Raw genomic sequence first — 26,724 nt, 5'->3', positions numbered from 1 at the left:
CATGTTGGTGTGCTGCTTCTATGTGGGCTTTGTTGCTTCTGGGCTAGATGGCCGCTTGTTTATTTTCAAGCCTTTGAGTCCCCAGATGCTATAGGTCTCGATAGTCGGGCACCATCAGCCTTCTTCACCACACTTACTTATGCACACATTCATCTGATATCTTGATTGCCACTTTCATGAGCATTGATTGTAGATCCAAACAAGATGAAATTCTTAACAATTTCAATTCTTTCTCCATTTATCATGATGTTATTTATTGATACTATTATGAGCATTTTGGTCTTATTTACATTGAGTTATAGTTCATATTGAAGATTGTAATGATTAATCTTCATCGCCAAGTGCTTTAAGCCCCCATCAATTTTAGCAAGAGATATGTCATTTACTTATCACAGGTTGTTAATGAGCCACCCTCTAATCCTGATATCATACTCTTTTTCATATAATACAGCTTCTCTTATTATTTGCTGAGATACCAATTGAATAAGTATGGTGAGAGGATACAACACTGACTCACACTTTCTTCATTTTATACCACACATTATTCCCTTGTGTTGGTTTCACAAGTGCCTCTTGATCAATGCATAAGTTCTACAGGAGCACAATTAAGTGTTCTGTAATTCCCATTCTTCTCAAGTTTATCCATAGTTTCTTTTTAATAATGATCTACATAACTTTGACATAGCCAACAAAACCCAAGTAAACATTTCTGGTATTCTCTATTTTAAGACAAGATTTATCTTGATATCAGCAACAATACCTCTTGTTCCACATACATTACTGAATCCGGACTGAACATTTGGCAGCTACCTGTCAATGTACTGTGCAAGCATTATTGGATGATCTTCAGCACAATTTTACTTGCACATGTATCAATATTATTGTTCTATAATTTGAGCATTCTGCTGGATCACTTTTCTTTGCAATGGGAACAAAGATGGATTTTTTTCATATCAGTTGACCAATTATCTGTCTTCCAAATATCCTGGCATAGATGAATAAGTGCTTCATCATTTGGCTGAAAGATTTCAGTTGGTATTTCATTCATTCCTGGACCCTTGTCTCTGACTAATGCTTTCAGGGCTGCTTGATCTCCTTTCAGCAGCATTGGTGCTTGCTCATGTTCTACCCCTTGAAATGGTGGAATGTCTGCCAGTTGTTTTTGACACATTAACCCTGTGTATTCTTTCCATCTTCTTTCCATGCAGGAGCCTGTGTTATTCAGTATGTTGCCCATAAAATATTTCAAAAAATGCAACTCAAGCCTGGAAATTTTTCTTCAGTTCTTACAGCATAAAATGTCCTGAGTATGTTCCTACCTCTGGGTTTCTTCCTCTGGCTCTTCGCACTTCTTGTAATAATATTTAACTTTATCTTCTGGAGCTTCACTTTGACATTTTCTATTCAAATCTTTCACTTAATCATTTTTCCATTTTTTCTTAACTACTCTATGATTAAAAAAGAAACTACTCTATGATTAAGAGCAAATTTCTGAGTATCTTCTGACATCCACATTGATCTTTTCTTTCTTTCACTTCTTTTTTCATACCATTTAACTATTTGTTTTAAATTCAGGTGGGAAAAACTCAAGGTCATATTTTAGCTTTCGTGGTTGTTTTAATGTTATTAAACTTTATCCTGGTCTTACATATGAGCAATTGATGGTCTTTCTATAATCAGCCCCTAGCTTGGTTTTAGCATATGAGCAATTGATGGTCTTTCTATAATCAGCCCCTAGCTTGGTTTTAGCTACTAATATTGAAGTTCTCCATTGTGTTGTCCCACAGATGGAGTCAATTTTATTTCTGTGAATTTCATCTGGAGTGTACTCACAGAAAACTGTATACTGGAAGATTGTGTTGTTGAGAAAAGGCATTTGCTATGAACAATTTGTCTCACAAAATTCTAGCTGGCAATGTTCAGCTTTATTTCTGTCACTAAGACCATTTTTACCAACTACAGTTAATTCCTCATTGTTTTCAACTTTTTTTTTTTGTGGTAGCAAATGTACAGTTTTTAAAAAAAATCAATTTATTGGAGCTCATACAATTCATCACAATACATAGATCAATTGTGTAAAGCACACTCCAATCATTAATAATATAAATACATCTTGACTGCATGAGGTGTTTCTAGACTTCTTCAGTTTCTTCATTGCTAGTTCTTGTGTTTGGTAAATAAATTTGAACAATGTTTGCATTGACTGAAATTCCTTGGATGCTGAAAATGTTCACATTACAAAAATAGGCTGACAAAAATGACTGATATTTTTGAAAGCAATCTCAGTAACATTTTATTTAATTTCAATAAGACTTGACTATTTCCTGAGATTTACTTGTTATTTTGTGTAGTTTACAATGCAGATTCAAATTTTCTATCCAATTGACTCTGAGTGTAATCAATATAGAGAGGTCTGCGTATCTCTCTAAAGAGCTTTAAATCACCCTTTTCAAACTTTCCTACGTTTGTTTGGTGAAATTTTTCTTTTCTCTTTGGTAAACTAATGTTAAAATTATAGCTTTGGGATTTTCATTGTTATGAGAAATCACAATGTCATAGGCAAAGCATAAACTTCTGGTCTATCCATCCTCTCAGTCAATTTTGTAAGATAGTAACCATACTTTAATACATGAATGTGATAGTTATGGATTATTTCAGTTAAACTCCGCAGGGTAAGGGTCGGGATGGAGCCTAACCTTTCAATTGAGTCAGCCTTCTGATATCTCCTTGGTGTCATAAGTCTGTTTTCATAAGAGAGAAAGACAGAGCAGAGTGGAATCATATTTGGCCCTTTTCCTTCTGCTGAAGCTGGAGCTTTCTTCTTGGCCCTCCTCTCCTGTTGTGTGACCTCCAGATCCCAGGAGCCATCAGTGGGCTCCCAATGTTAGATTCATTAGGCTGACTTCAGACCTCTGTGCTCCCAGCAGTTTCTGCTTCATCATCCTGTTTCCTGTTCATCAACGTCCACAAGACAAGAGAAGCCTGACTTGAACTGGACTGGAATTACCTATTTCTACAATTGTGTAAACTATCTCTTGACATAAATCTCTTTATATAAACAGACACATACAAGCATCACTGGTTTTGCTCCTCTAGAGAACCCCGCCTAACCCAAGGAGAATGGTGTTTCCAGTCAAAATTCAAAATAATAATAATTTATAAATTATCAGGGGTTCATGAGGGAGGGGAAAAATGAGGAGTGGATACCAGGGGCTCAGGTAGAAAGCAAATGTTTTGAGAATGGTGAGGGCAACGAATGTACAGGAGTGCTTGACACAATGGATGTATGTGTGAATTGTGATAAGAGTTGTACGAGCCCCAAATAAAATGATTTAATAATAATAATAACTTGCTTATGTTTTTTAGTTCAATGTTTTAACTATTTAACCTATATATCTTACCTCTGGAAGTAAGCTTATATAAATGTAGCTATTGCATATTTATTTGATATATTAAAGTCAAATTGAGACAAACTGGCACTGTAATATGACCCACTGACATCTATTTACTTCAGAAACCTGCAAACAAATCACAAAAAGTAGATAAAATATAAGATGTCACTGGGCTCTAAAACTACCAAAGGCCAAGTGCAAAGCAAATGTTTTGAGAATGATGGGGGCAACAAATGTACAAATGTGCTTGACAGAATGGATTTATGTGTGGATTGTGATGAGCTGTAGGAGCCCCCAATAAAATGATTTAAAAAACCAAAATTATAGTATAGTTTTTCCAGGTTCTAAATGGAAGTAAAACACAAAATTAAGATCAATTCCTCCGTGTGCCAATAAAATAAATCAAACATAATATGGTCAGTGAGATTATCAAAGGAATTCTGTGTTTTTTTTATGTTCAGGACAAACATGGTAGCACGAAGCTTAGTAATCTCAAGATAAATGGATTACATTTCCTAGGAGAGTAGGTTCTTAAAACCAAGGGCAGGTACAGTGCTTCTTGATTTGAGACATTTGAATGAACATCCATGCTGTGGACACTGCGTAGGCCCATGATCATAACCTTAGAACACCTGATCATTCAGAGTAGGATACTCAAGGAAGAGCTACACCAAGCTACTTTCTGACTTATTCTGGATTTATGATAGTATCAATATGACCCAATAGAAGGTAAGAGTTTTTAAGTTGAATTTTGTACAAGACTATTAATTAGTGAGGATGACTGAGAATTAGCTAATAAAAGAAGAGGGAGCACTTACTTAGAAAAAGAAAGGAAAGATACATTATGCTTCAAGATAAACCAAAATTAGTTGTATTAGAGTCAGATCTGACTCATGGTCATCTTAAATGTGTCTCAGGAGAGCACTACTGCACAGGGCTTTCAATGTTTATTTGTGTGTTTGTTTGTTGTAAGTAGATCTCTTGACCTTATTTTTTTTAAGGTACCCCTGTATGTTGTTAACCTTCAACATTTATGTTAGTAAATATGTTAGTTTATGTTAGCACCAAGTCTGTCAACAGTTTGCACCACCCAGGAGTCCTATTTATTAAAGTAAAATCTGAGAATTAAAATATTATCACAAGGGAAGAAAGATTATGCTAGACATTAATCCCTAAAACTCCATATTCAGCGAAGATTTATAGAATGGTAGCAATTCTGCAATAGTTGGATACGTCACCAATGACTAGAACGTCTTGACAAGGGCTCGAGAATGAAATAGAAGAGCCAGCCATACAGCATTGTAAATTGTCACAGTGTAAAGAAGTAACAAGAAATCTGTAATGAGCGAAATTCTAGTGTTTAATTAAGGAATTGTTACAGTGGGTCTAAGGAAGAGCTGGCAAAATACCAAATGCTCTCCCAATCCTTTGGGGGCCTTCAACCCCCTTTTTGGGAAAGAAAAAGCAAAAAGAACTATCACTCCAATGGCAATAGAAAAGATTTGTCTATACCCTAAAAGGTCACATAAAGTGTAGATCTCACCTTTTGCAAGCCCTCTTGATCATTCCTGCAGCTTCCAGGTAGTAGTATCACCCACTTTTGGAAACACTACTGAAAAGTCTATATGGTGAAAAGGATTTTTACAAAGGATGCTGGGGTTACACATGAGCCACAAGTAAAATTTTCACAACATCAATTGATCATAGATTTTTAAAAACATATACTTTATTGAGCTCTTGGTGAAAGTTACAGTGTAAATTCCATTAGGTCACTATTTCTATTAATTACTGAGATAGTACTCACAACACATATGTCAACATTCTCTTTCATTTTGCTCTGTCTGTTCGCCTTTCAGTAGTCTAGATTCCCAGTATTTTATAAACTAATCAATTTAAAAATAGATGTTGACTTCGAGTTATCATCTGGATGTTTTTTAAAGGCCCCTGAATTTACTGGCAGTATACTTTATTTTGTTTCCCATTTTGCTGTTTCACTAAATAGTCATCTCAGGGGATAGGATCAGCCATAGTGTAAGGAGAATCTCAGGGTTATAGTCAGGAGATAGTACTTCCTGGAAAAGGACCTTGTGCTTCGTAAGGTAAAGCAGCTGCAAAGAAAGGAAGGCCCTCTGTGAATAAGAGCAACACAATGGCTGCAACAATGGGCTCCACCATGTGGAAGGCTCAGGACCGGGCAGTGTTGTGTTTTGTTGTGAATAGGGTTGCTTTGTGTCAGAACAACTCAGCAACACCTAGCAACAACAACAACAACAACAACAAGAGCTGTAATCATAGTGAGTCCTAGGTTCTCTACTTTTCTAGTTCGTCAGCCTTTTTCTTGTAAGTAATAATTTGAGATACGCTCCATGCTTTTCTCCACTCTATAGGTCCAACATGTGGGCCTGTGGTTAGATGGTTGTTGGTGGTCATTGTGCTATAGTAGAATTTTTGTTTCTTCTGCATTTTGTTAACCTTCTTACTGTTTTACTCCTGGCAAGTCAAGACTGGTAGGTGTGGCTTTGATGGCTGCTTGCACACTTTTGATGTGGTATGATATCAGTATTAGGCCCCGGTAAAATGGGTTTGAAAAAAAGAAGCTAGCTCAGAAACAGTTCAATTCTCTACAATGCACATGAAGATTTCTGCATACTGTGGTATGCTAATTGACTGAGTTGGTTCAAGCCACTAAAGATCTAAGCTATCAAAAGTAGAAAACAAGGGCTGGAAGATATTTAGTTCTGTGTGTGAAGTATCTGTATTTGTGTCTACAGTAACTATATGTGCCTGCACCTATATAGTTGTATTTACATGTAACTATAAAATGTTACTACCACTTGCCAGTTTGTTATATTGAAGTGGCTTGGGTGTTGTTGTGATGCTGGAAGCTATGACACTGGTACTTCATATACAAGCAGGATCACTGAAAGTGAATAACTTTCACCAGAACATCCAGAACAAGAACAGACAGTGAAGAAGTAATAGACTATCTACTTGTGAAGAATTAACTATAGAAAACCCTATAGACAGCAGTAGAACATTGCCCAACACTGAAAAGCTCAAGAATCCCTCAAGCAGAACACTGTCAGAAATTGTGCCAGAAAATGAGCCCTTCAGGCAGAAGGCCACTCAAATATGACTGCGAAATAGCTGCCTTCTTAAAGTAAAGTCGACTATAATAAACTGGATGGATTAAAACTTACAAAAGTAAAGCCTTTAGGACCTTTATTTTCTCATAGGCACAACTCAATGTGAGAAGAAACAGCTGCTAAAATATGCTACTAATCAGAACTTGGAATGAGTGAAATACGGATCTAGGAGAATTGAAAGTTTTTAAAAATATGTGAATACATAAAAATTGAGGTTTCAGGCAATAATGGATTGAAATGGACTGGTACTAGTGATTTGAAGCTGAAATTCATTGGATTGACTATGTTGCGAATGACAGACTGAAGAGATATGGTGTTGCATTCATTGATTTAGAAAAAGGACATTTCAAAATACAGCTTACAGTGCAATGCTATTTGTTATAGGATAGTACCTATCTGCACACATGTGAATACCATCAATTCAACTTTTATTCAAATGTATGCGCCAACCATTAGAGCAAGTCATGCAAAAATTGAAGATTCCTACCAATGTCTTTGGTCTGAAGTGAGCAAACATGCAATCAAGATTCATTGATAATTATTGGTGATTGAAATGGAAATCTTGGTAACAAAGTGAAAGGAACAATCATTTACAAACATGGGCAAGGTGATAGAAATGAGTCAGGAGATCACATGATAAAATTTTGCAAGACCTGTGACTTTTTCATAAAAAAAATACCCTTTTAACGACACAACTGGTGAACTTTTGTACCAGTGAACTCCAGATGAAATGCACAGATAATCAAATTGACAACATCTGTGAGAAATGACACTGCAGAGGCTCAATATCAGCAGGTAAAACCAGGTCAAGGGCTGACTGGAGAACAGGCTATCCTTAGCTCCTACGTAAGTTCAGACTAAAGCTGAGGAATATTAAAAGAAGGCCACCTTGAGCATATTCCACGTGAATTTCCAGAACACTTCAAGAACAGATTTGATGCATTGAACATTAATGTCAGGAAGTCTAATAAGCTGTGGAATGACATAAAAATGCATATATGAAGAAAGCAGAAGATCATTAAAAAGATAGGAAGGAAAGAAAGGATTTAAGTAGATGTCAGAGGACACTGAAACTTGGTCTTAAGTGTAGCATTGTTGTTGTTGTTGTTGTTGTTGTTAGGTGCCATTGAGCCAGTTCCAACCCATCACAACCCTATGGAAATAGAACACAACACTGCCTATTCCTGCCCTGCTCACAATTGTTCCTATGCTTGAGATCTTTGCAGTCTGTATTTAAAATCCATCTTATTTAGGGCCTTCTTCTGTAGCAAGCATAATGTCCTTCTCCTGGGACTGATTTTTATCTGGACAACATCTCCGAAGACTGTAGAACAGTCTCACCATCTTTTCCTCCAAGGAATACGTTCTCCTATTTCTTCTAAGACAGACTTATTTTTCTTTGGGCTCCCTCTGAAACTTGAAATATTCTTCAAGAGAACCACGATTTAAATGCATCGATTTTTCTTTAGTTTTCAGTCCCAACTTTCAGATGCATATGAGGGAATTGAAAATACCATGTCTTGTGTCAGGAACACTTTAACCCTCAAAGTAACATCCTTGTTTGCAACACTAAGAGCACCTGTGCAGCAGATTTACTTAATGCAATGCATTTTGGGTATATCTTGACTATTGCTTCCATTAGCATTGATTGTGAATCCAAGCAAACAAAATCCCTGACATTTCCAAGCATTTCTCCATTTATCATGATGCTACATATCGATCCAGTTGTGAGGATATTAGTGCTCTTGACATTGAGTTGTAATCCATCTTGAAGATTGCAATATTTGACCTTCATCAGTAAGTGCTTCAAGTTCTTATAACTTTCAGCAAGCCAGATTATGTCATCTAAATACTGTAGGTTGTTATTAAGTCTACCTCCAAATCTGATACCTCATTCTTCTTTGAATAATATAGTTTCTATGATTATTTGTTCAAAATGTTCTTATTGTTTTTATGTATCATCAAGTTGGTTCCAACCCATGGTGCCTCTATGCACAACAGAACAAAACACTGCATAATCCTGCACCATCCTCACAAATGTTTTGTGTCTGAACTCATTTTTGCAGCCATGGTATCAATATATCATGTAGAGGGCCTGCCTCTCTGTTGCTTCCCTTCTACTTTACCAAACACAATGTCCTTCTCCAAGCACTTATCTCTCTACTTTGGGACATATCTAGAAACTAAGACTAAACTTTTCATAGAGTTATGAGTAATAATAATTTCATAGTCTGGGATAAGCTTCTGATTTATTCATCCTCTCAGTAAAGTTTCTTAGATATTAACCAGAATTTAGTAAATGAGAGTGATGGACAGTGATTATATCAATTAGAATCTCTTGAGTACTGGTATGGCCAAAATCCAACCTATCATTGGGGTAGCAACAGCCTGATGATATCTCCTTTGTATTATAAGCCTTATTGAATAAATGAGATAGACTGAGTAGAATTGAATAATCTTTGACCATTTCACTTCTGCTGGGGCAGGATCTTTGGTCGGGTTCCTCAATATGCTGTTTCATAACCTGCTTAACCCAGGTTCCAACAGTGGACTACCCACAGTGGATTAATTCAGCTAACTTCTGACTTCTGCATCCACCAGCCCATGTCCCCATTGTTTCTTCTTCATCATTCTGCTTGTTTTTCATCATCTCCTACAAGTCAGAATAACCCTGACTGGAACTGGACTAGAATTACAATTTTTATAGCTGTATATGCCCTTTCTTGATGTAAATCTCTCTCTATACAAATATATACACACATTACTGGTTTCTCTCCTCCAGAGAACCCAGCCTAACCCAATGGAAATGGTGTTTCATGTAAATATTCACTTAAAAGCTTTTTCTTTTTGAACTCAATGTTTTATCTATTTAGCAATACATGTTAACTCTGTAGATATTGGTATAGAAATTAACTTAGTGTACAGCAATTTGAAATATTAAGGCTAAACTGAGGCAAACTGGCACTCATTGACATCTATTTACTTCAGAAACACACACACAAAATAGATATAATATAATAATATAATATAATATAATATAATATATTACCAGGCTCTCAAAACAAGGTTTTTCACATCCCAAATAGAACTGAAACACAAAATTAAGAACAACTCTCCCAAGTTCCATAAAAAAGAACTCAAACTGAATGTGGTCAGTGGTATGATCAAAGGGGTCCTGTGATTTTATATTCATAGCAAACATGGTAGGAGGAAGCTTTTGAATGCCAGGGCATATGGACTAAATTTCCTAGGAGTAGGTTCTCTAAGCCAAATCAGAGGCATTGTTCCTTGATTTGAGATATTTGAGTGCTCATTGATGCTGTGAACACTGGGCCTATGATAATAGACTTAGAACTCCTGATAGTTGGGAGTTGGATGGTCATGGAAGAACTGGACCAAGCTATCTGCTGATTTATTTTGGATTTATGATAGCAATAATATTACCCCATAGAAAGTAAGATTTTAACAACTGAATTCAGTAAAAGACTGCTAATAAGTCAAAATGACTGAGAACTTGCTAATCAAAGAGTGAACACTTCTCTGGAAAATAAAAAAAAATAAAAAAAACATTCCGATTCAAATAAAGCCAGAATCAGTTGTGGTAAATGAAAGGTTGGAGACTGAGTCACAGGACAGAGATAGAATTTAGTCAGGAATGTGAAGTTCAGAAAGATTTTATTGAAGCAGGCAAGGAGACAAAGCAGAGGGAGTTTGGGTCTGGCCTCCAGTGAGCTATTTATCTCAGTAGCTCCTCCAAATGAACTCCTCAAGCTGCGACCTGATTGACAGGCTAACCACCACCCTTTCACTCTTAATGGTCTCAAGTTGACACCAAATTATGGAACCCCCACAGTCTATATAATTAGGAAAGCTTTAACTGATCAAGAAACCATACCCTCAATTAATAAGAATGCACCAAGTGAAAGAGCATCAACACATGTTAATCCAATTCTTACAGAAATGAAGAGACAAACAGATCAAACTAACTAATACTTGGAGTCTCCAATATATCACTTTCAACTAAAGATTGATCAACTGGAAAGGAAACCAACAAAGGCAAAGAGAAATGAAATAAATTAAATAATTATCTGAATCACATAGATACATATTGAACAGCTCAAGCAACAAAATTTCCTTTCACTTTCTTCTCTAGCATCCATGATAGCTATTTACAACAGATCATATTTAAATCATGAAACAAGAATCAGTAAATTGGAGACCCAATGCCCATCTGTAGACAATTGGATATCCCCTCACAGAGGGCTCACAGGGAAGAGATGGGCCAGTCAGGGTGCGGTACAGCACCGATGAAACACACAGCTTTCCTCTAGCTCTTTGGTGTATCCTTCCCCCCACTATCATGACCTCAATTCCATCTTACAAATTGGATTAGAGTAAAGCATGCACACTGCTCCAGATGAGAGCCCACAACATAGGGAATCCAGCATAGATAAACCCCTCAGGACCAACAAGGAGAGTAGAGATACCAGGAGGGTTAGGGGTGGGGGTGGGGGGGAAAGGGGGAATCCATCACAAGGATCAACCTAGAACTCCCTCCCAGGGGGATGAATAAAGGAAAAGTGGTTTAGGGGTGATGGAGGATGATGTAAGATATGGAAAAAAAATCTATACCTTATCACAGGGATGTGAGGAAGGGCGAGCGGGGGAGGAAGGGAGGTGAAAGAAATGGGGCGCTGATATCAGGGGCTCAAGTGGGAAGAGAAGGCTTTGAAAATGATGATGATGGCATATGTGTAAATGTGCTTGACACACTGGAAGAATATACGGCTTGTGTAAGATCCCCCAATTAAAGTATTTTTTAAAAAGAACAAGTAAATTGAAAAATATTGATATAAAACAAAATCATCTTGTCAGATCACAATGCCATAAAATTAGAAATCAACCATAAAGCAACCAACCCCATGCTTCCACATTGCTGGTAGTACTGTAGAATTGTACCACCACTATAGAAATCACTATGGCCCTTCTTTAACGAAATGCACATACAAATATCTTATGATGTAGCAATTTCTCTACTGGGTAGAGCAATAAAGAATAAAGAATACAACATGAACAGGCATATGCACAACTAAGTTTATTGCAGCAATTTCCATAATGACAAAAGCATCAAAACAACCCAAAACTCCTGCTATAGAGGAATGGACACACACAGTCTGCTATGTACAGTCAATGAAATCTTATGCTTAAAAAAGAAAGAAAGAAAGAAAGAAAGAAAGAAAGAAAGAAAGAAAGAAAGAAAGAAACAGAAAACACTCTTATATGCTGCAAGACATGCACAAAGCTAAACAACATTATGCTAAGCAAACTTGGCCAATCTTCAACAGGTAAATATGTAACAACACCATTTTATAGGGAAAAACAAAGAAATGTGGCTTACACACAAAAAGACAAGGCTCTGATGACTATGAGGTGGTCAGGGAAAGGGACAAGAGCGGGGAGGGGAGGGATAGGATACCGAGGAAGAAGGGAGAAGGAGGGGCAGTGAGGGAGAAAGAAGCAAATATATGGAGGGCTAAAGGATATTCTTGTTGATTTCATTTCTTGAGCTGGGCTGTGTAAAGACATGCACTGTGATATTTTAAAAAACAAAACATGAGTAATTAATTTGTAAAAATCTCTAGAGAAGGACTACAGGCTTTGTGAAGCAAAAAATCTGCCAAATACAGGGAAATCTCGAATGAGATGAACTCATTGACTGCAACAGTGGTGAGGCTGGTGCAGGACAGAGCAGTGTTCTGTTCTGTTCTGTTATACTAAGGGTCACTATGAATAAGAACCAATACACAGACCAAAAAACAAACAAGTAAGATTTTGATCACTTTTCCTGAAAGCATGTTTTATTTCTTAACCCTTTTGAGGTGTTCCTATCCGGATGTAGGAAGATGACATAGCACTTTGGGGCAAAGCTGCATCCTAGAAGCCCCACACTGCAGGCTAAGATGGAGAAGACCTCCACAGCCACCATGAGCTTCCCCTGGGTGCTGTGGTAGACAGGAGGAAGGTCACCCAGACACTGCAGAACACCACCATGCTGAAGGTCAGGAACTTGGCCTCATTGAAGGTGTCAGGCAGTTTCCTGGCCTGGTAAGCCAAGAAAAATGTTCCCAGTGCCAAGAAGCCCAGGAATCCCAGGACACAGTAGAAAGCAGTGGCTGAACCCTTGTTGCACACAATGATGATGTTTCTGGGCTCTGAGTGTGTGTCTGTGTCCACAAAAGGGGGAGAGGTTCCCAGCCAGACTCCACAGGTAATCAGTTGGATCAAGGAGCAGATGGGAACCACAGCATTAGAAGCCCCAGACAGCAGCAACCGCCTCATGGTTCTTCCGGGTGTCAAGGCCTTGAATGCCAGGCTCACAGTCAGGGTTTTGGCCAAAACAGTGGAAACGGCCACAGTGAACACAACTCCAAAGGTGATTTGCCGGAGGATGCAGGTGGCTGTGTTGGGACGGCCAATGAAGAGTAAGGAGCAGAGGAAGCAGAGGAGGAGGGAGAGGAGCAGGACATAGCTGAGGGCCCGGTTGTTGGCCTTGACTATGGGGGAGTCTCGATGCTTCACAAAGACCCACAAGACCCCTGCAGTGATGACAGAGAAGCCCAGAGCTGCACAGGCCAGAGCCATCCCCAAGGGATCTTCATAAGCCAGGAAGTCCGCAAGTTTGGGCAGACAACGGTTCCTCTCAATGTTGGCATACTGACTTTGAGGGCACTCCGTACATGTATCACTATCTGGTGAGAAAAGTGAAATGGAGTTTCAAGAAAGAAAGGAGCAACATCTTTCAAATCTTAGACTAAACTGGGTAGAAGGGATTGTGTTTTTAAATTTTTCATCTTCACCTTATCTGGCAACTCTCTATTTCTTTGTATAAACCAAATATTAACTATTTATGAAGAATTATGCAACTTTTCAAAATGGTCCGTGTTGGTGGTCTTTGAGTGGACTCCACTCATAGTGCACCCTTGAAGGCAGAACAAAACTGTGCTCCAGGTGGTTTTCTGTAACTTTGATCTCGTGGACATAGATTGGAGAATCTTTCTTCTGAGCTACCTTCTGGGAAAATTCAAAATGTAATTTAATGCTTACCTCCTGTCCCACCCAGGGAGTCCAGGAGGCTGGTAAGAGGTGAGAGATACTTAGTGTTGCATTTTTTCAGTTCCTACCTGTTTGATTAGATATTTCTCCCTCTGGACATGAAATACAATCAAAACAACAAATGGGCTTCCATTTCTGAGTGATTTTCATGAATCCTGGGCCACAGCTCTTGCTACACACAGAGTGAGGAGTCTGTAAGAAGGAAATCATTGATAATAATCCAGTACTGTTGTATGCATCAGTCATATTACCTTAGAATGTGATCATAGTGTATAACAAGGTTTTGTTTTTCATTCATGATCCTGACTCCTAAGGCCCGGAATGATCCTGAATCATGATGACACTACTCCTATAATACACGGTGGAACAGCCCCATTGGGATCCAAGTCTGTAATCTTTAAGGAAACAGATCAGCAAGGCTTCCTCTGTTGGAGCCAATGTAGGTTCTAATCACCACCCTTTCAGTTAGCAGCCAAGGAGTTAACTGTTGCACCACCAGCAATATAATATATAAAAAACTTATTTTTGAGAGACCCTACAAAATTTCATCCTGGTAGGTATGCACAATGAGGTCAAAACAAAATCATGATCCCTCCTTTGGATGCAAGTTAGATAGAATAAATTCATTTTTCTGAGAAAAAAAGGCAACGAGGAAAGGTGATTTCATTTGTGTGTGCATGACCTCATGAGTAGAGGTCACCAGAATATATTCTGCGCTAGTTAGGTCCACGTGAGGCGAGGCCCTACAACAATGGGCTTAAGCACAGAAACAATTGCGAGGAGGAAGCAGGACTGAGCAGGGTCTCTTTCTATTGTCCACGGAGCTGTTGTGTGTTCGAATGAATTCAATGGTACCTGTCAACCACAGGGCCATGGGTGACAGAAAGTCTTTTCAGTCAACTACGATCTGAAAGGCAGAATGTCTGAAGCCACCTAGAGTCACCAGAGAAAGCAGTAGACCTACTTCCGTAAAGATTACAGCCAAGGAAAATCTATGGGATTCAGTAGAATGGACATGACCCAACGTTGAGTGGACAGCAATGCGCTCAGTTTGAGTATATATTTTTAATCATCGGGATTGGTGGTCATGGCTGTCAAACAATAAACTTCCAACCAAAAGCAATGAATACTCTCTCAACATATGAGCAATAAGTAAATTGAATATTTATTTTATTATTTTATATGAAGTAATTTTATTGGGGGCTCTTACAGATGTTAAAACAATCCATAAATCAATTATATTTAGCAAACTTACACATATGTTGCCATCACCATTTTCAAAACATCTCTTTCTACTTGAGCTCTTTTAAAATTGTAGTTCATAGTGCTGGACCATAAGTCTCACTGTGTTGGTATGATATATAAAATATTTCTAGATTTTATATGTATAAATATAAAATCTATTTGCATACATAAAACCGAGATTTTTATATTTAAAATCTAGATATAAATCTAATATATAAAATCTAGAAATATACCAAATATTTTTATTGCTTTTTCTGACAAATGGCGACACCGTGCACTCAATCCAAACACAGTCACTGATAACAAAGAAGAAAGTTTGACCAAACTTCTTCTGCTAACATTACAGCCTAGAAAGGCCATGGAGAAATTCTACACTAAAACACCTGGAGTTACCTTGATTTAAAGTGTCCTCTGTAATCCCTTGGACAGTAGACAAGGAAAATTAGATTCTATTAATCAATTCAGATTTTGTAATGAATTAAGTGGTTACAGAATTATTCTCATGTCTTGTTTCTGCTTTGGGATATAAATGAAGAATCCATCCAAACCTCTGTGAATCCGAAAGCCCATTTTATCAACTCCTCCTGGATCATCAAACCTTGTCCACGTGGATCCTGGGGGATGAACTCTCCGACTTTCACGGGAAGGCCAAGACCACCAGGAAAATGCAGAAGGTTCAGAATCTCATATCGTGACACACAGTTTCGGTTCTCATTCAGGGAGACATGCTCCCCAGCACTGTTTTCCAGCCGAGCGTTCATTATGAATGGGTGGAGCTAAAGAAGAGACATAATGAGGAAAGGAGATGAACTTGGTCATTACAGAGAGAAAACTCAGGGGTGAACTAATGTGTGTAGTTGCCAAGCAGTTGTACAGGTTTTTCTTGTGTCTGTGTCTATGTACCTTTCTGAATAGGTATCATTTCAGGATGTTCATGGATTATTCTGCAAGTTCAAGGAAAGCGTACTTTACCCTACTACAGATAAATAAAAACTCAAACCTGTCACCATTAAGCCATTCTGACTCATGACAACAGTATGTGTTAGAGCAGTGGTTCTCAACCTGGGGGTCGTAACCCCTTTCGTGGTTGAACGACCCTTTCACATGTGTCGCCTAACACCATATTTCTAGTGATTTTAGGAACTGAGACACCGCTCCTCTCTCCATCTCCAGGAGGGTCCGCCCACATGCATAAACACCTACATAGAGAGTCACCACAACATGAGGAACCGTATTTAAGGGTCACGGCATTAGGAAGGTTGAGAAACACTGTGTCAGGGAGTTGAACTGCTACATCTGGTTTCCTGTTCATAAATGCCAGACTATTTTGGTTTTTTTGTTGTTGTTCTTTCACATGGTGAGACTGAATAAGTTGGAATAAGCAACATATAGGCTAATAGTCTAGAGGAAATCAAATAATTTGTGCTACCTTTGCGGAGTAATTTATTTACCTTGTCAGAAAAATTCACTTCTGGTGAATCTATTAGGAATCCAGATCATCAACCCTAATCATTGGTTTTCTAAGGCTCCTGAAGAGATTTATAAAATACAGGAAAGACAAAGAAAGATTCCTTTTCAAAAAATCAGTTGACCGTAGATTTCTTTCTGGAGTTTTAATTCCGTTGGTCTACATGTCTATTATGGAGCCTGGTGGTGTAATGGTGAAACATTGGGCTGTGATCCGCATGGTTGACAGTTCAAAACCACCAGCAGCTCCAAGGAAAAAGACTGGGCTTTCTACTTCTATAAAGAGTTACAGTATCATAAAAACAGAGTGTCGCTTGAGTCAGCTTTGAATCAATGGTAGTGAGTTTGTGATGTATGCATTATCGTATTCATTGACCACCATTCCATTCATCTATATGTGGATTATTATATTAGTAGGCTTCCTCGACCCCCCCTACACACACACACACACACACACACACACACACACACAAAGAAACCAGTGCCAGTCAGTTGATTCAAGTTCACGCTCTGAAAACTCTCTGAATAATGACCCTGACACAGCATAGAATTGCCTCTATGAAATTTTGAGGCTATAACTTGTTATAGAAGTCTAAAGCTCACGTTTCTCGATCAGAGAAACTAGCAGCTTCTACTGCTTACCTTGTGGTTAGCAGGGCAACACATAACCCATTATGACTGAGGGTTCCTTTTCAGATTCACAGAAATCCTATATAGGGTTTCTGAGATTATAAATCTTTCTAAGAACCTATATCCTTGCATTCCTTCTATGGAGTGGCTAGTGGGTTTGAACCACCAGTGTTTTATTTTCTATACATCCTTTGCATATTTTGAATTTTAAAAATATTAATTATCCCTTAATCTTGTAGACTAATTTAGATAACCCAAACAAATTTACAGCTGTCCTGTCAATGCTAAATGATAATGACACCTCCTGCCCCTATCGGTTCCCCAGACTGTAAAGGAGAATGCTCAGTCTTTATCCTGTTGGTGGTTTCAAACTGCTGACCATGTGGATCACAGCCCAATGGGAGCCACTATGCTACCAAGGTATAAACATAAAATTTTAACACAATAAAATAACTCTCCGATTCTAACAAGTCTTTTATATGAATCACTTGGAAGCAAAGTTTACCTGCCAAGGGAGAAGCACAGGGAGGTCTCTTTCCTTCAGGCACCTCGCTTCCTCTCCCATTACAATCATGTCATGGAGGGCACGGGCCACCAGGTGGACGGCATTATAGAGATCATTGGTGGATTTCATAATGGTCATGTCAATTTTTTTCCACAGGCGCTGACTTCAAGGAGGCATTGGGTGGGCACACAGAAATTTCCCCACATACAGTTCCTGCAAGTGAGCAATGAAAAGCGTAGAGCCAATATTTGGTCAGGAAAAAGTCTTCTGGGTACTTGGAAGGAGTCACTGTCCTGAGAAAGTGTTTGAAACCAGGTATCTCAGAGTGCTGGTGTGAAAAGAAAAAAGATCCATGGAAAATATCAAATAAATATGAAGGTGGTAACAAAGAAAAATTCCACTGGGATGTAATGATCCATATCTTGTGTGTTATTAAATTATAGTCATTGATAAATCTCATAGTTATTAATGTACTGAAATCACCATAAATGATGAATGCATTTGCAGATGATTTCATGACTCTGGGGAGGTAGGTCACATCTCTTGGGCTGTGTATCATCTTGGTCATGGGAACTTTTTCTATGAGTGCCCCACAGACACCTTTGATGGCCATCTCTTCTAAGGTCCCAAATGAACTGTTCGCCTTTTGTGTCATCTGGCACTAAGATACCAACCCACGTCCATCCAAAATGGATCAATAAGGAGACGATGCCTGAGGTCAGACAACTGTGATTGAGGGAAATTTGATAGAGAGAGGAAAACTGGTCCTTAGTTTTCAACAGAGGATCAAAAGTGCCATAGGAGATCTGAATCAAAAAGAGAAATAGTCCATGTGAGTTCTCAGAAGCAAAGTTAAAACCAGAACTGTAGTTCAACATGGTGCTGACTCTTAGTGATTCCATGTGTACAAAGCAGAGCTGCGCTCCACTGACTTTTCATCACTGTGACCACTGGAAGCAGAGTGTCAGGGACTCCACAGGTGGTGTGTGAGTGGGGGGGGGGTGAATTTAGACTCAGAGTAACACAGAGCAGGACTGCCCCGCAGGGTTTTCTAGGCTGGATCTTTACGGGAACAGACGACAATGTCTTTCTCCCAGGGAGCAGCTAGTGAGGTGAAACTGCTGCCCTCTCAGTTAGCAGCTTAGCCCTTAGCAGCTGCATGCACAGGGCTCCTGTAGCCACCCTTACACTGCTGAAGAGAACCCTGTGGGTGTGAAGCAACATTCAGAATTAGACGTACTGGGGGGCTCAGATTCTGACTCTATTGTGTGTAGCTGAATGACCTCAGACAAGTTAGATAACTACTGTGCATTATAGTTTGCACATTTCTAATAGCTAATGTAATCATCGTACCTTGTCATTCCTTATTATCCTAAGTGTGTTAGTATATGAAAAGCATTTTAAAATGTACTAAGGATAAAATTGTATTCTCTCATAATATGTGTGGGTGCCCTCACACATGTATCTGTGGACCCAATCCGTTTTAGAAATCAGGTTGTTTGTTATGTTAATTAGCCCAAATCTGTAGGTCTCGTCCTAAGCCTGTCACTACTCAGTGATCTAAAGACCAGAATAGACACAGATGTGCTAATACAAATGTGGGGAAATGACCCCATGTGGTGTTAGCGAAGGCATCGAGGAACAAAATCTGAAGAGAAACAAGTATTACCCCCCCAGAATTGACAGAACAATAGACTCCATCTAGATTCAGGGCCCTGAGTTCAGATTCTAGCCTCTAGTGTGAGAAATAAAATCTATTTTTAAAAACCATCCCTTTGCGGTATTTGTTACCACAGCACTAAGAAACTAGGACAATGCCTGTATGCCTAGCATATGGTTAGATATAACTACTTTAAGTGGAAGATGAAATAAATATGAAGGAGTTTTGAAAACTTCATGAAAAAAATAACTTAATGAAGAGATCATGGAATTAATGATTCCATTCCCGTGTTTATGCCATTCGGCCGATTCCAGACAGCTAGTTTGCAGGTCTGAGCGGATCTGAGCAACAGAATTTCTAGAAGGTACTTTGGCTTGGTCCAGAAGCAACAGCAGTCTGGCAGATTTGTTCCTGTCCCAGTTTTGAACTCAGAATAAGTATTCCAACTCATTGAGAACCAATGGGCAGTACCTATGTCCCTCTTCTCTTCCACTTAAGTGGTGGGAGAACCAAACTGAGGAAGGAAAGGTCCACACCCCCAGCACCCGTACCTGTGGCGTCCTGTAGAGCTCCAGCAGTGCCCCAGCTTGCTCCAAGAAGTCAGAGGGGATTCCTGCAATGACTGCCATGTTCTTGGTGTGTGTCCCACAGGTGTAGTTAGGGATGGGGGGCTCCATTTCTGACAGCCATCCAAGGACACTCTCCAGAGTTCTGAAAACACTAGGAAAGGCATTGTAGAGCTGGAAACCCAGGGATATGTTGGGGAGTATGAGGGGACTCCTGTTAATCTCTTCAATGGCAAAAAGGAATATCAGAACATAACCATAATTTTCGAAGTCCAGCCTGGAGAATGTAAAAAAAAAAGCACTTCAGAAATAAAAGGGATATACTTCAACTCTCACAGAGGCTTCTATTTATTATGCTACACAGATGTTCTGTGTTTTTTCAAAATTGAAGCTTTGTGGCAAGTCTGCATTGACCAGGTCCGACAAGAAGAGTTTCCAAAAGTGTGTGCTCCCTGCGTGTCTCTGTACTACGTTGTTTTAAGTCTCACTGCAGTCTAACCTTTTCCTGTTGACATCGCATTCTTAGTAGCGTCAACACACATTGGTTCTACACTGGGAAATACAGGGAAAAATCAATCTTGTGACTCGCTGTATTGAGGTGTTTTGATACAGAATCTGCAATATCTACAAGGCATTTTTGTCCCAAACTAAGAGGAGATATTGAGACGTTTGGACTGAGATGTTCGTGCACAGAAAATGTTATGTTTATACGTTTGGGAACTCAGCTTTTGTGCATGCTGTTCCTAAAGCATCAGCAGGTTCAGACCTAAAATCCCAGATGGGGAGAAAAGAGAATGATTTCCTAAAATGAGTTAATATTAAAAACACACGAGTTTATTGGGAAGAAGGGCTTACAAAGGAAGTCTTTCACTTGTATTTGTGTTTCCATGTCAAACGCTGATATTTGGAGTTGACCCAGCTAACAGTGCTTTAGGAACATGGGAAGTAAAGAACTCGATAAAGCGAATGTTTGTGATCCACACAATGCACCCAGGCAGGACAGGGAGGCCAACAGAGAAAGCTTGGAGGAAGAACAGCTTCAGGACACAAAGGAATCATCAGAATTTCTTTGGTGACCATGTCCACAGTCAGACAGCATTTCAACAAGCTCTACATGAACAACGCTTTGATTCTGATGATGTTCTCCCCCTTGTACAAGCACTGTGTTTGACCTTCAGCTTGTTCCCCCATTCTTGACTTAAACTAGGTGCCCCCTAAGCTTCTCAACCAGCATTTCCAGTTGCCGTTGCCAATGTTATTTCACATACATAGTTCTTTACAAGACCCCGTTGATCAAGGCAGACAAACTTAACTTATAAAGATTAACCTTTTCTTTTTTCTTATTTTATGTTCAGTGATGACTTGAGAGGACAGTTTGGGTTTAAGATGTAAAGTAAAGATTATCTCAAGGCAATAGTGTGTGGGGTTCACCCCCACCCCCACCAAGGCTCCAGAACGTATCCTCAGAATTTTTGCCACATACATTTCTGATACAGTTTGCTTCCCATTCTTAGGGGCCAGACATTAGAAGCAGAGAAATTGCACCAAAAGGCAAAACCATGTAGTCTTAGGCAGTCTCGATTGTCCAATAAGCAAGGAAGTACTTCAGGTGTTTTCACCATATTCAAGATGCTGCTTCTGCATTTACCTGCAATCTGGTTTCTTCCCAACCCCACAGAATCTTTGTACAGATTCAAAGTCTCTTCAGTTTACAGTCTCTGACGGGGACACATTGCCCAGGAAGCAAGGAAACACAGGCTGCCTTATGTTTCCTTCCTAATCTATAGTGCACACTTACTCATGCATTTTCGTATGCAGGGAAACTGGCGTGAATTTCTACACTACAGATCAGTAAGTAAGCATCAGGAAGCCTAGGCTTGTCTTCCTTGTCAGGGAATCTGTCCCTGGCCTTGTGGAGAAAAGCAGTCTGAAATACACAGAGAAACTTGCCAAACAGTGTGCTTCATTCCTTGTCCTGTGATTCTTTCTGACAGCTCTATAACAGATTTGAAGACCTTGCTGATGAGACAGGCACAGTGATCTCCCAGAGAGAGGGTACCTTGATGGCTCCCCCCTAATTTGAAATCTGTATTTTAATGATTTTCCTTTAGCACTAACTCCAGCCCAGATTTTAATATTTGGAAATGGAGAGAGTCTAACACCTCCCACATCGCAAGTCAGAAATAGGACAAGTTATATGGGTCATTGGTGTAGAACGTTAAGTCCCCGAGTGACACAGAGGGTCTGTGTTTGATGACTAAGCAGAGGGTGAGGTTCAAATAGATCAAGCAGTGCCAGGGCAGGAATGCCTGGTGATGTGCTTCTGTGGGAAATGCAACCAAGGAATTGATTCTACTCTGTAACACACGGGCTTCCAGAAGTCAGAATTGTTTCAACAGCGACAAGTTTGGGTTTGTACGGGGGATCATGATTTCTACACTGAAGGGAAATACACAAAAAAAGAAAAGGGGGGAAAGATTCAAGATGGTGACTAGAGTAGAAAGAGAACATCAGGTTTGGTGAAGTGGGTCCTAAATGAAAATGAGGGCCATCTTCTGGGAGACAGGTAGAGACAGTGGCTGCAACAAAGGGCAGAAACCTACCCAGGACCACGACTGTGGTGCAGGTCCCCCCACATTTCATTCTGCAGCATAAAAGGCCACCGAAGCCAGAGCAGACTCAAAGTCACCCATGCAAGAAAAGAGAAAACTTATGAATCAAAACTCGGGGAGAATCTGAATTTAGCTTTCATGTTGTCCATTCACACACAGACACACAGACTTACAGGTAAAATGTCACATTTTGTCTTGGACTGGTCACAAAAAATGTCCACTGTGCTTCTGAGTCGTGTTTCAGCGTGTAGAGAGGGAAAAAGCCCCTGAGCACCAGATCCCCATCCCTGTAGACACTGGGCTGTATGTAGTTGATGCAGTCCTTCAAGCTCATGGTGGGTTCCTGAGGAGGAAGCTGGCAGAACAGAAGCAGAAAGAGCAGAGAGAGCATCCCAGCCACAACTCACCAGCCTGAGGCAGAGCCCTGAGTCCCTGGTGAACGGGGAGAAGAAGTGGAGACCGGACAAGGCAGCCTTCTGCAGGGAAAAGCTGTAGCAGTGCAGGACACTGATGAGATTGCTCTCTCCCTCAGCCAAGGACACAAGACTGGCAGTTGCTCAGCAGGAGGGCAGTGCTGGATGCAAAGAGCTCCAGATATATGTTCATCTGCCCTCAGTGCCACTGTGACCCCAGGTGCTGTATCCTGCCCTTTCTCTCACTCCCTCTGTCCAGTCCCAAATGGTCACTTCTGAGGGAAAGAACACCTGGGCCCCATCTTGCCCTGGGGCTCCACATCTGAGACCTGGCCACTGTGTAAAAACATGGTTGAAAAACAAGCTCACAACAGTTCAGGTCAATTAGACAAGCATGTTGCCCTGAGCTCGGAGCTCTTTGAAGAATCTCTGTAGAATCAAACTCAGAGGAGCAGCTCTGGGGATTTTTTGAGAGGAAACTTGAGGGACAGTGAGTTCATGTGAATGGGGGAGGATCATCTCGGGAAATGGTTTAGGACGGTCTCTTAACTCAAAGTGTATCATCCACCAGGCTCACTGACTTGTATGCAGAGAAGCTGCTGAATTCATGTGTGGTTTGTTCTGTGTGTTCTCAGGAACCACCAAAAAAAATTATGTTACACGCCTGAGCAACTTGTTCCACCAATGCCTCCAAGAATCCAATCAGGCACAATGGAGAGCAAATTTCTAGGAAGCACCTCGTGCAGGTTGTGGGTTCATCCACCCTGGTTGCAATGGTGTTTCTTGCCAGGAGCTGAGAGTTGCAGTATCAGGAGAGGCCAGGGGGAAGTCAGTCACATGGCCCCTTCAGAATTCCTCCTACCGCTCAAGGAACAGGGTCTTGCAGAAGCCAAGAAGTAGCTGGCGATGCCTTGAGTGGTGCACAAGAGCACTATTGACCTCTTTTCAGCCCTGACCTTAGGTCTTTTGATCATTGTCTGAAGGACTGACTTGGTGATCAACAAAGGAAATGAACATTCAGTATTTCACTTCCTATCAGTATGGCAAGTGACAAAATAGAATCATCTATATCCAAATGGATTCACCTCTAGTGCATCTTCCTTGGAGTTACTAGGTGGTACAAATGGTTACGTGTTCAGCCACAAATCAGAAGAGTGGCAGTTCAGATACACTCAGAGGTGCCTCCAAAGAAATGCCTGAAAAACTCTTTCTAAAAAATCTCTGCTACTGAGAAGCATATAGGGCACAAGCATTCAGTACATATGGTGTAACATGACTTTGAGAAAGAAGAAAACAAAGTTGTTTTTAGCAGCCAAATTCCAGAGAGTAAACTACAGAAGCAATCACTCTCCATCTGACACAGAAAGCTAACTTGACTCTAATCATTGGAACGTAACCAGCCATAGCCCATTGAGGCAACATTGTGATGGGTCAGTGCACCCTCCATCCCACCTGCACTCTTCCAGTTATTCTCAGGTCCATCTACACCTCTGAATTCTAGTCGCCCACAGATCCTTGCCCCAGAGCTTCAGGTCTGGGAGGACAAGAACTCAGTCAACAACCCACACAAATCCTGTTTCCAGTAGGGGCCCCTGTGCTGGCTGTCATTGACTCAGAGCCCTCTGTGGTCAGTGGTGGGAGTTGGAATTGTGCTTTGTTTCACACTGGGGCAGCAGAGCCACCCTAGTCCTGAAGGAAACGGTCCTGGTGGGTTGGTGGCTAAGAACCCACTACTGACCCAAAGCTTGGTGATTGAAGACCACCCACTGCTCCCCAGGGAAAGATGTGGCTTCTACTTCTATGAAGATTCAAGCCTTGGAAGCCCTAAGTGTGTCAGTTCTACCATGTCCTATAGGTTTGCTGTGAATGACAGATTTTAATTTGAGAGACAAGGATGGGCACTTGGAAAAAATGATGGACCGGGGCAGAGGGAAGGAGGAGCCAAGGTGCATGTGTGCACTGGGGCCCATGACATAGGGGAGTATTCAAACAAAGAATCATCTAAGTGAGGAAACAACTAAGTCCATATGGTGTGATCCAAAGATGACAAGAAAAAAAGCCAAATATGATGGAGGGAAAAGTATCAGAGCTGAAACTGTGAACACCCAATTTGTAGAACGCTATGGAGGACACTGGGAGCCCCAAATCCGTCTGCAGACTCTAATCAGATGAAACCTCCGGCAAGCCACAAGCCAGGGACTCGCTCTACTGTCTGCTTTATTGTCAGACAGAGATGGCTGTACCCTCAATTTTGGTGGATCAAACCAGGGTATAACACGATACTGGGTCATTTGATCTGCCTTTGACCCAACCTGAATTTGCTCTAAGCTCAAATATTTCTAACTTGCTCCATGATAGAAATTTCGTCTCTGGCTCTTTAAATATTTTTGGTGGTCTCTTCTTTCTTCCTCTTCATTTCATTTTTATCTGTGATGCAAACTGTTGTGCTTTCACAGAGACAAGAACTGATGCAACGGTTGATCATGGGGGGCTGTGGTGTGGGGAGGGTGAATGGATATGAGGAGCAAATATTGAGCACAGGAGGGGTGAGGGAACATTAGACCTGACTGATGATACATATACAACTCTTTTAAAAAGCGATGTAATTATGGAAGAATATAATACCCAAATATTATATCAAGAAAATACTTTGGAAAAAAAAAATCAAAATTATCCTGTGTTACTGTGGGTGAAGGAGAGCTTTTACTCTGAGGGCATCAAGTTTATGTTAATGGTCATGGGATAATTTGAAAAAGGATAATAATGGTCATACAACACAAAGAATATAATCAATGGCAGTGAATTATTCATAAAGTTGTTGTTGAATTAGAGAATGATGTCTTGTGTATATTTTTGCCACAATTAAAATTTATAATTACACGAATAACAAAGACTATAAGGAAGAAGAAAATGTTTTAAAATTGATTGTGGTAATGATTTTACAATCCTTCTAGATATAATTGGATTATTGAATTGTATTAGAAGAAATAACTTTATTGGGGGCTCTCACATCTCTTATCACAATCCACACATACATTCATTGTGTCAAGCATATATTTACATGTGGTGCTATCATCATTTGAAAAACATTTGCTTTCTACTTGAGCCCTTGGTATCAGCTCATTACCCCATCCTCCCCTTCCCTCCCTCATGAACCCTTGATAATTTATAAAAATTTTTTTTCATTAAACTGTAATTATTTAAGGAAGGAAAAACTTCTATTTTCTCCCTTGTAGCAGTTGGTACATTTCAGTCAACAACATCGCCATCAGCAGTTCCAACGCTACCCCACAATTCCGTAGGGCTGGGATGACAATCCTATAGAGCCTCTAGAAGAAAGCAGCCTGGATGAAATCACTTATAGAAATAAGATTGTTTTTGTTATGTTACTGAGGTCATATCTGTAGGATGTGCTCTCACCTTGCTCATCTTTGAATCCTGTAAGGAACATCACAGACACATGTATTAGCAAACGGAAATGGGGGCATTTGAAGTCATTGTGAAGATTGCCAAGGAAATGAGTAACTGAAGGAGAAAAGAGAAAAGAAAAATGTCCCCAAAGCTGGCACAGAGGAAGGTGCTCTCTCGAGTCCGCTTACTGAATTCAGACAGCTAGTCTCTACTGTGAGAAATAAACATCTACTCTTGGAAACCATGCCATTGTAGTTTGTTACAGCACCCAGGGAGCAAAGACAATGTTCAAATGCCATAAACATGCATTTACATCAAATTGCTTAATACGGAAGGTAAAATTGATAATAGTGAGTTTCCAAAATTCAAGGAAAAAATTACATCATTAAAAATTCAGTACATGAGAGTCAGACGTGAAGAGGAGGAGGGGGCATGGGTGGAGGGAGAAACAGGGTGGGGAGAGGCTGGGTTGGTGGCACGGGAGGAACAGGGCCACTGGCCCACGGGGGGGGGCAGGGGGGAGAGTGTTGGTTGTGTCTCCACAGAACTGGAACGGGCATACAG

The 26,724-nt window shown here is 40.1% G+C and overlaps 2 protein-coding genes across 2 annotated transcripts in view; both read right to left on the bottom strand.

Annotated features, from left to right (window-relative positions):
- Window positions 1–12,374: 12,374 nt before the first annotated feature.
- LOC101656324 (vomeronasal type-2 receptor 26-like) lies at window positions 12,375–22,670 on the bottom strand. The gene is given in 6 exon segments (XM_045300069.1): window positions 12,375–12,556; window positions 12,559–13,287; window positions 13,720–13,843; window positions 15,445–15,672; window positions 19,710–20,001; window positions 22,510–22,670. Coding segments are annotated over 6 exon segments (1,716 nt in total).
- A 3,460-nt stretch (window positions 22,671–26,130) lies between these two features.
- The window catches only part of LOC101656640 (autophagy-related protein 13-like), a 6,213-nt gene continuing 5,619 nt past the window's right edge, over window positions 26,131–26,724 (bottom strand). Inside the window, exon 2 of the mRNA XM_004714305.2 lies at window positions 26,131–26,187. Coding sequence (XP_004714362.1) covers window positions 26,131–26,187 — 57 coding nt within the window. The remainder of the gene's footprint in view (window positions 26,188–26,724) is intronic.

Source organism: Echinops telfairi, unplaced genomic scaffold (assembly GCF_000313985.2).
Source record: "Echinops telfairi isolate 266 unplaced genomic scaffold, ASM31398v2 ScPeMD7_7459;HRSCAF=8497, whole genome shotgun sequence".
Lineage (NCBI taxonomy): Eukaryota > Metazoa > Chordata > Mammalia > Afrosoricida > Tenrecidae > Echinops > Echinops telfairi.
The sequence above is the reverse complement of the archived record's forward strand: the minus strand, read 5'-3'. Positions and strand labels throughout refer to the sequence as shown.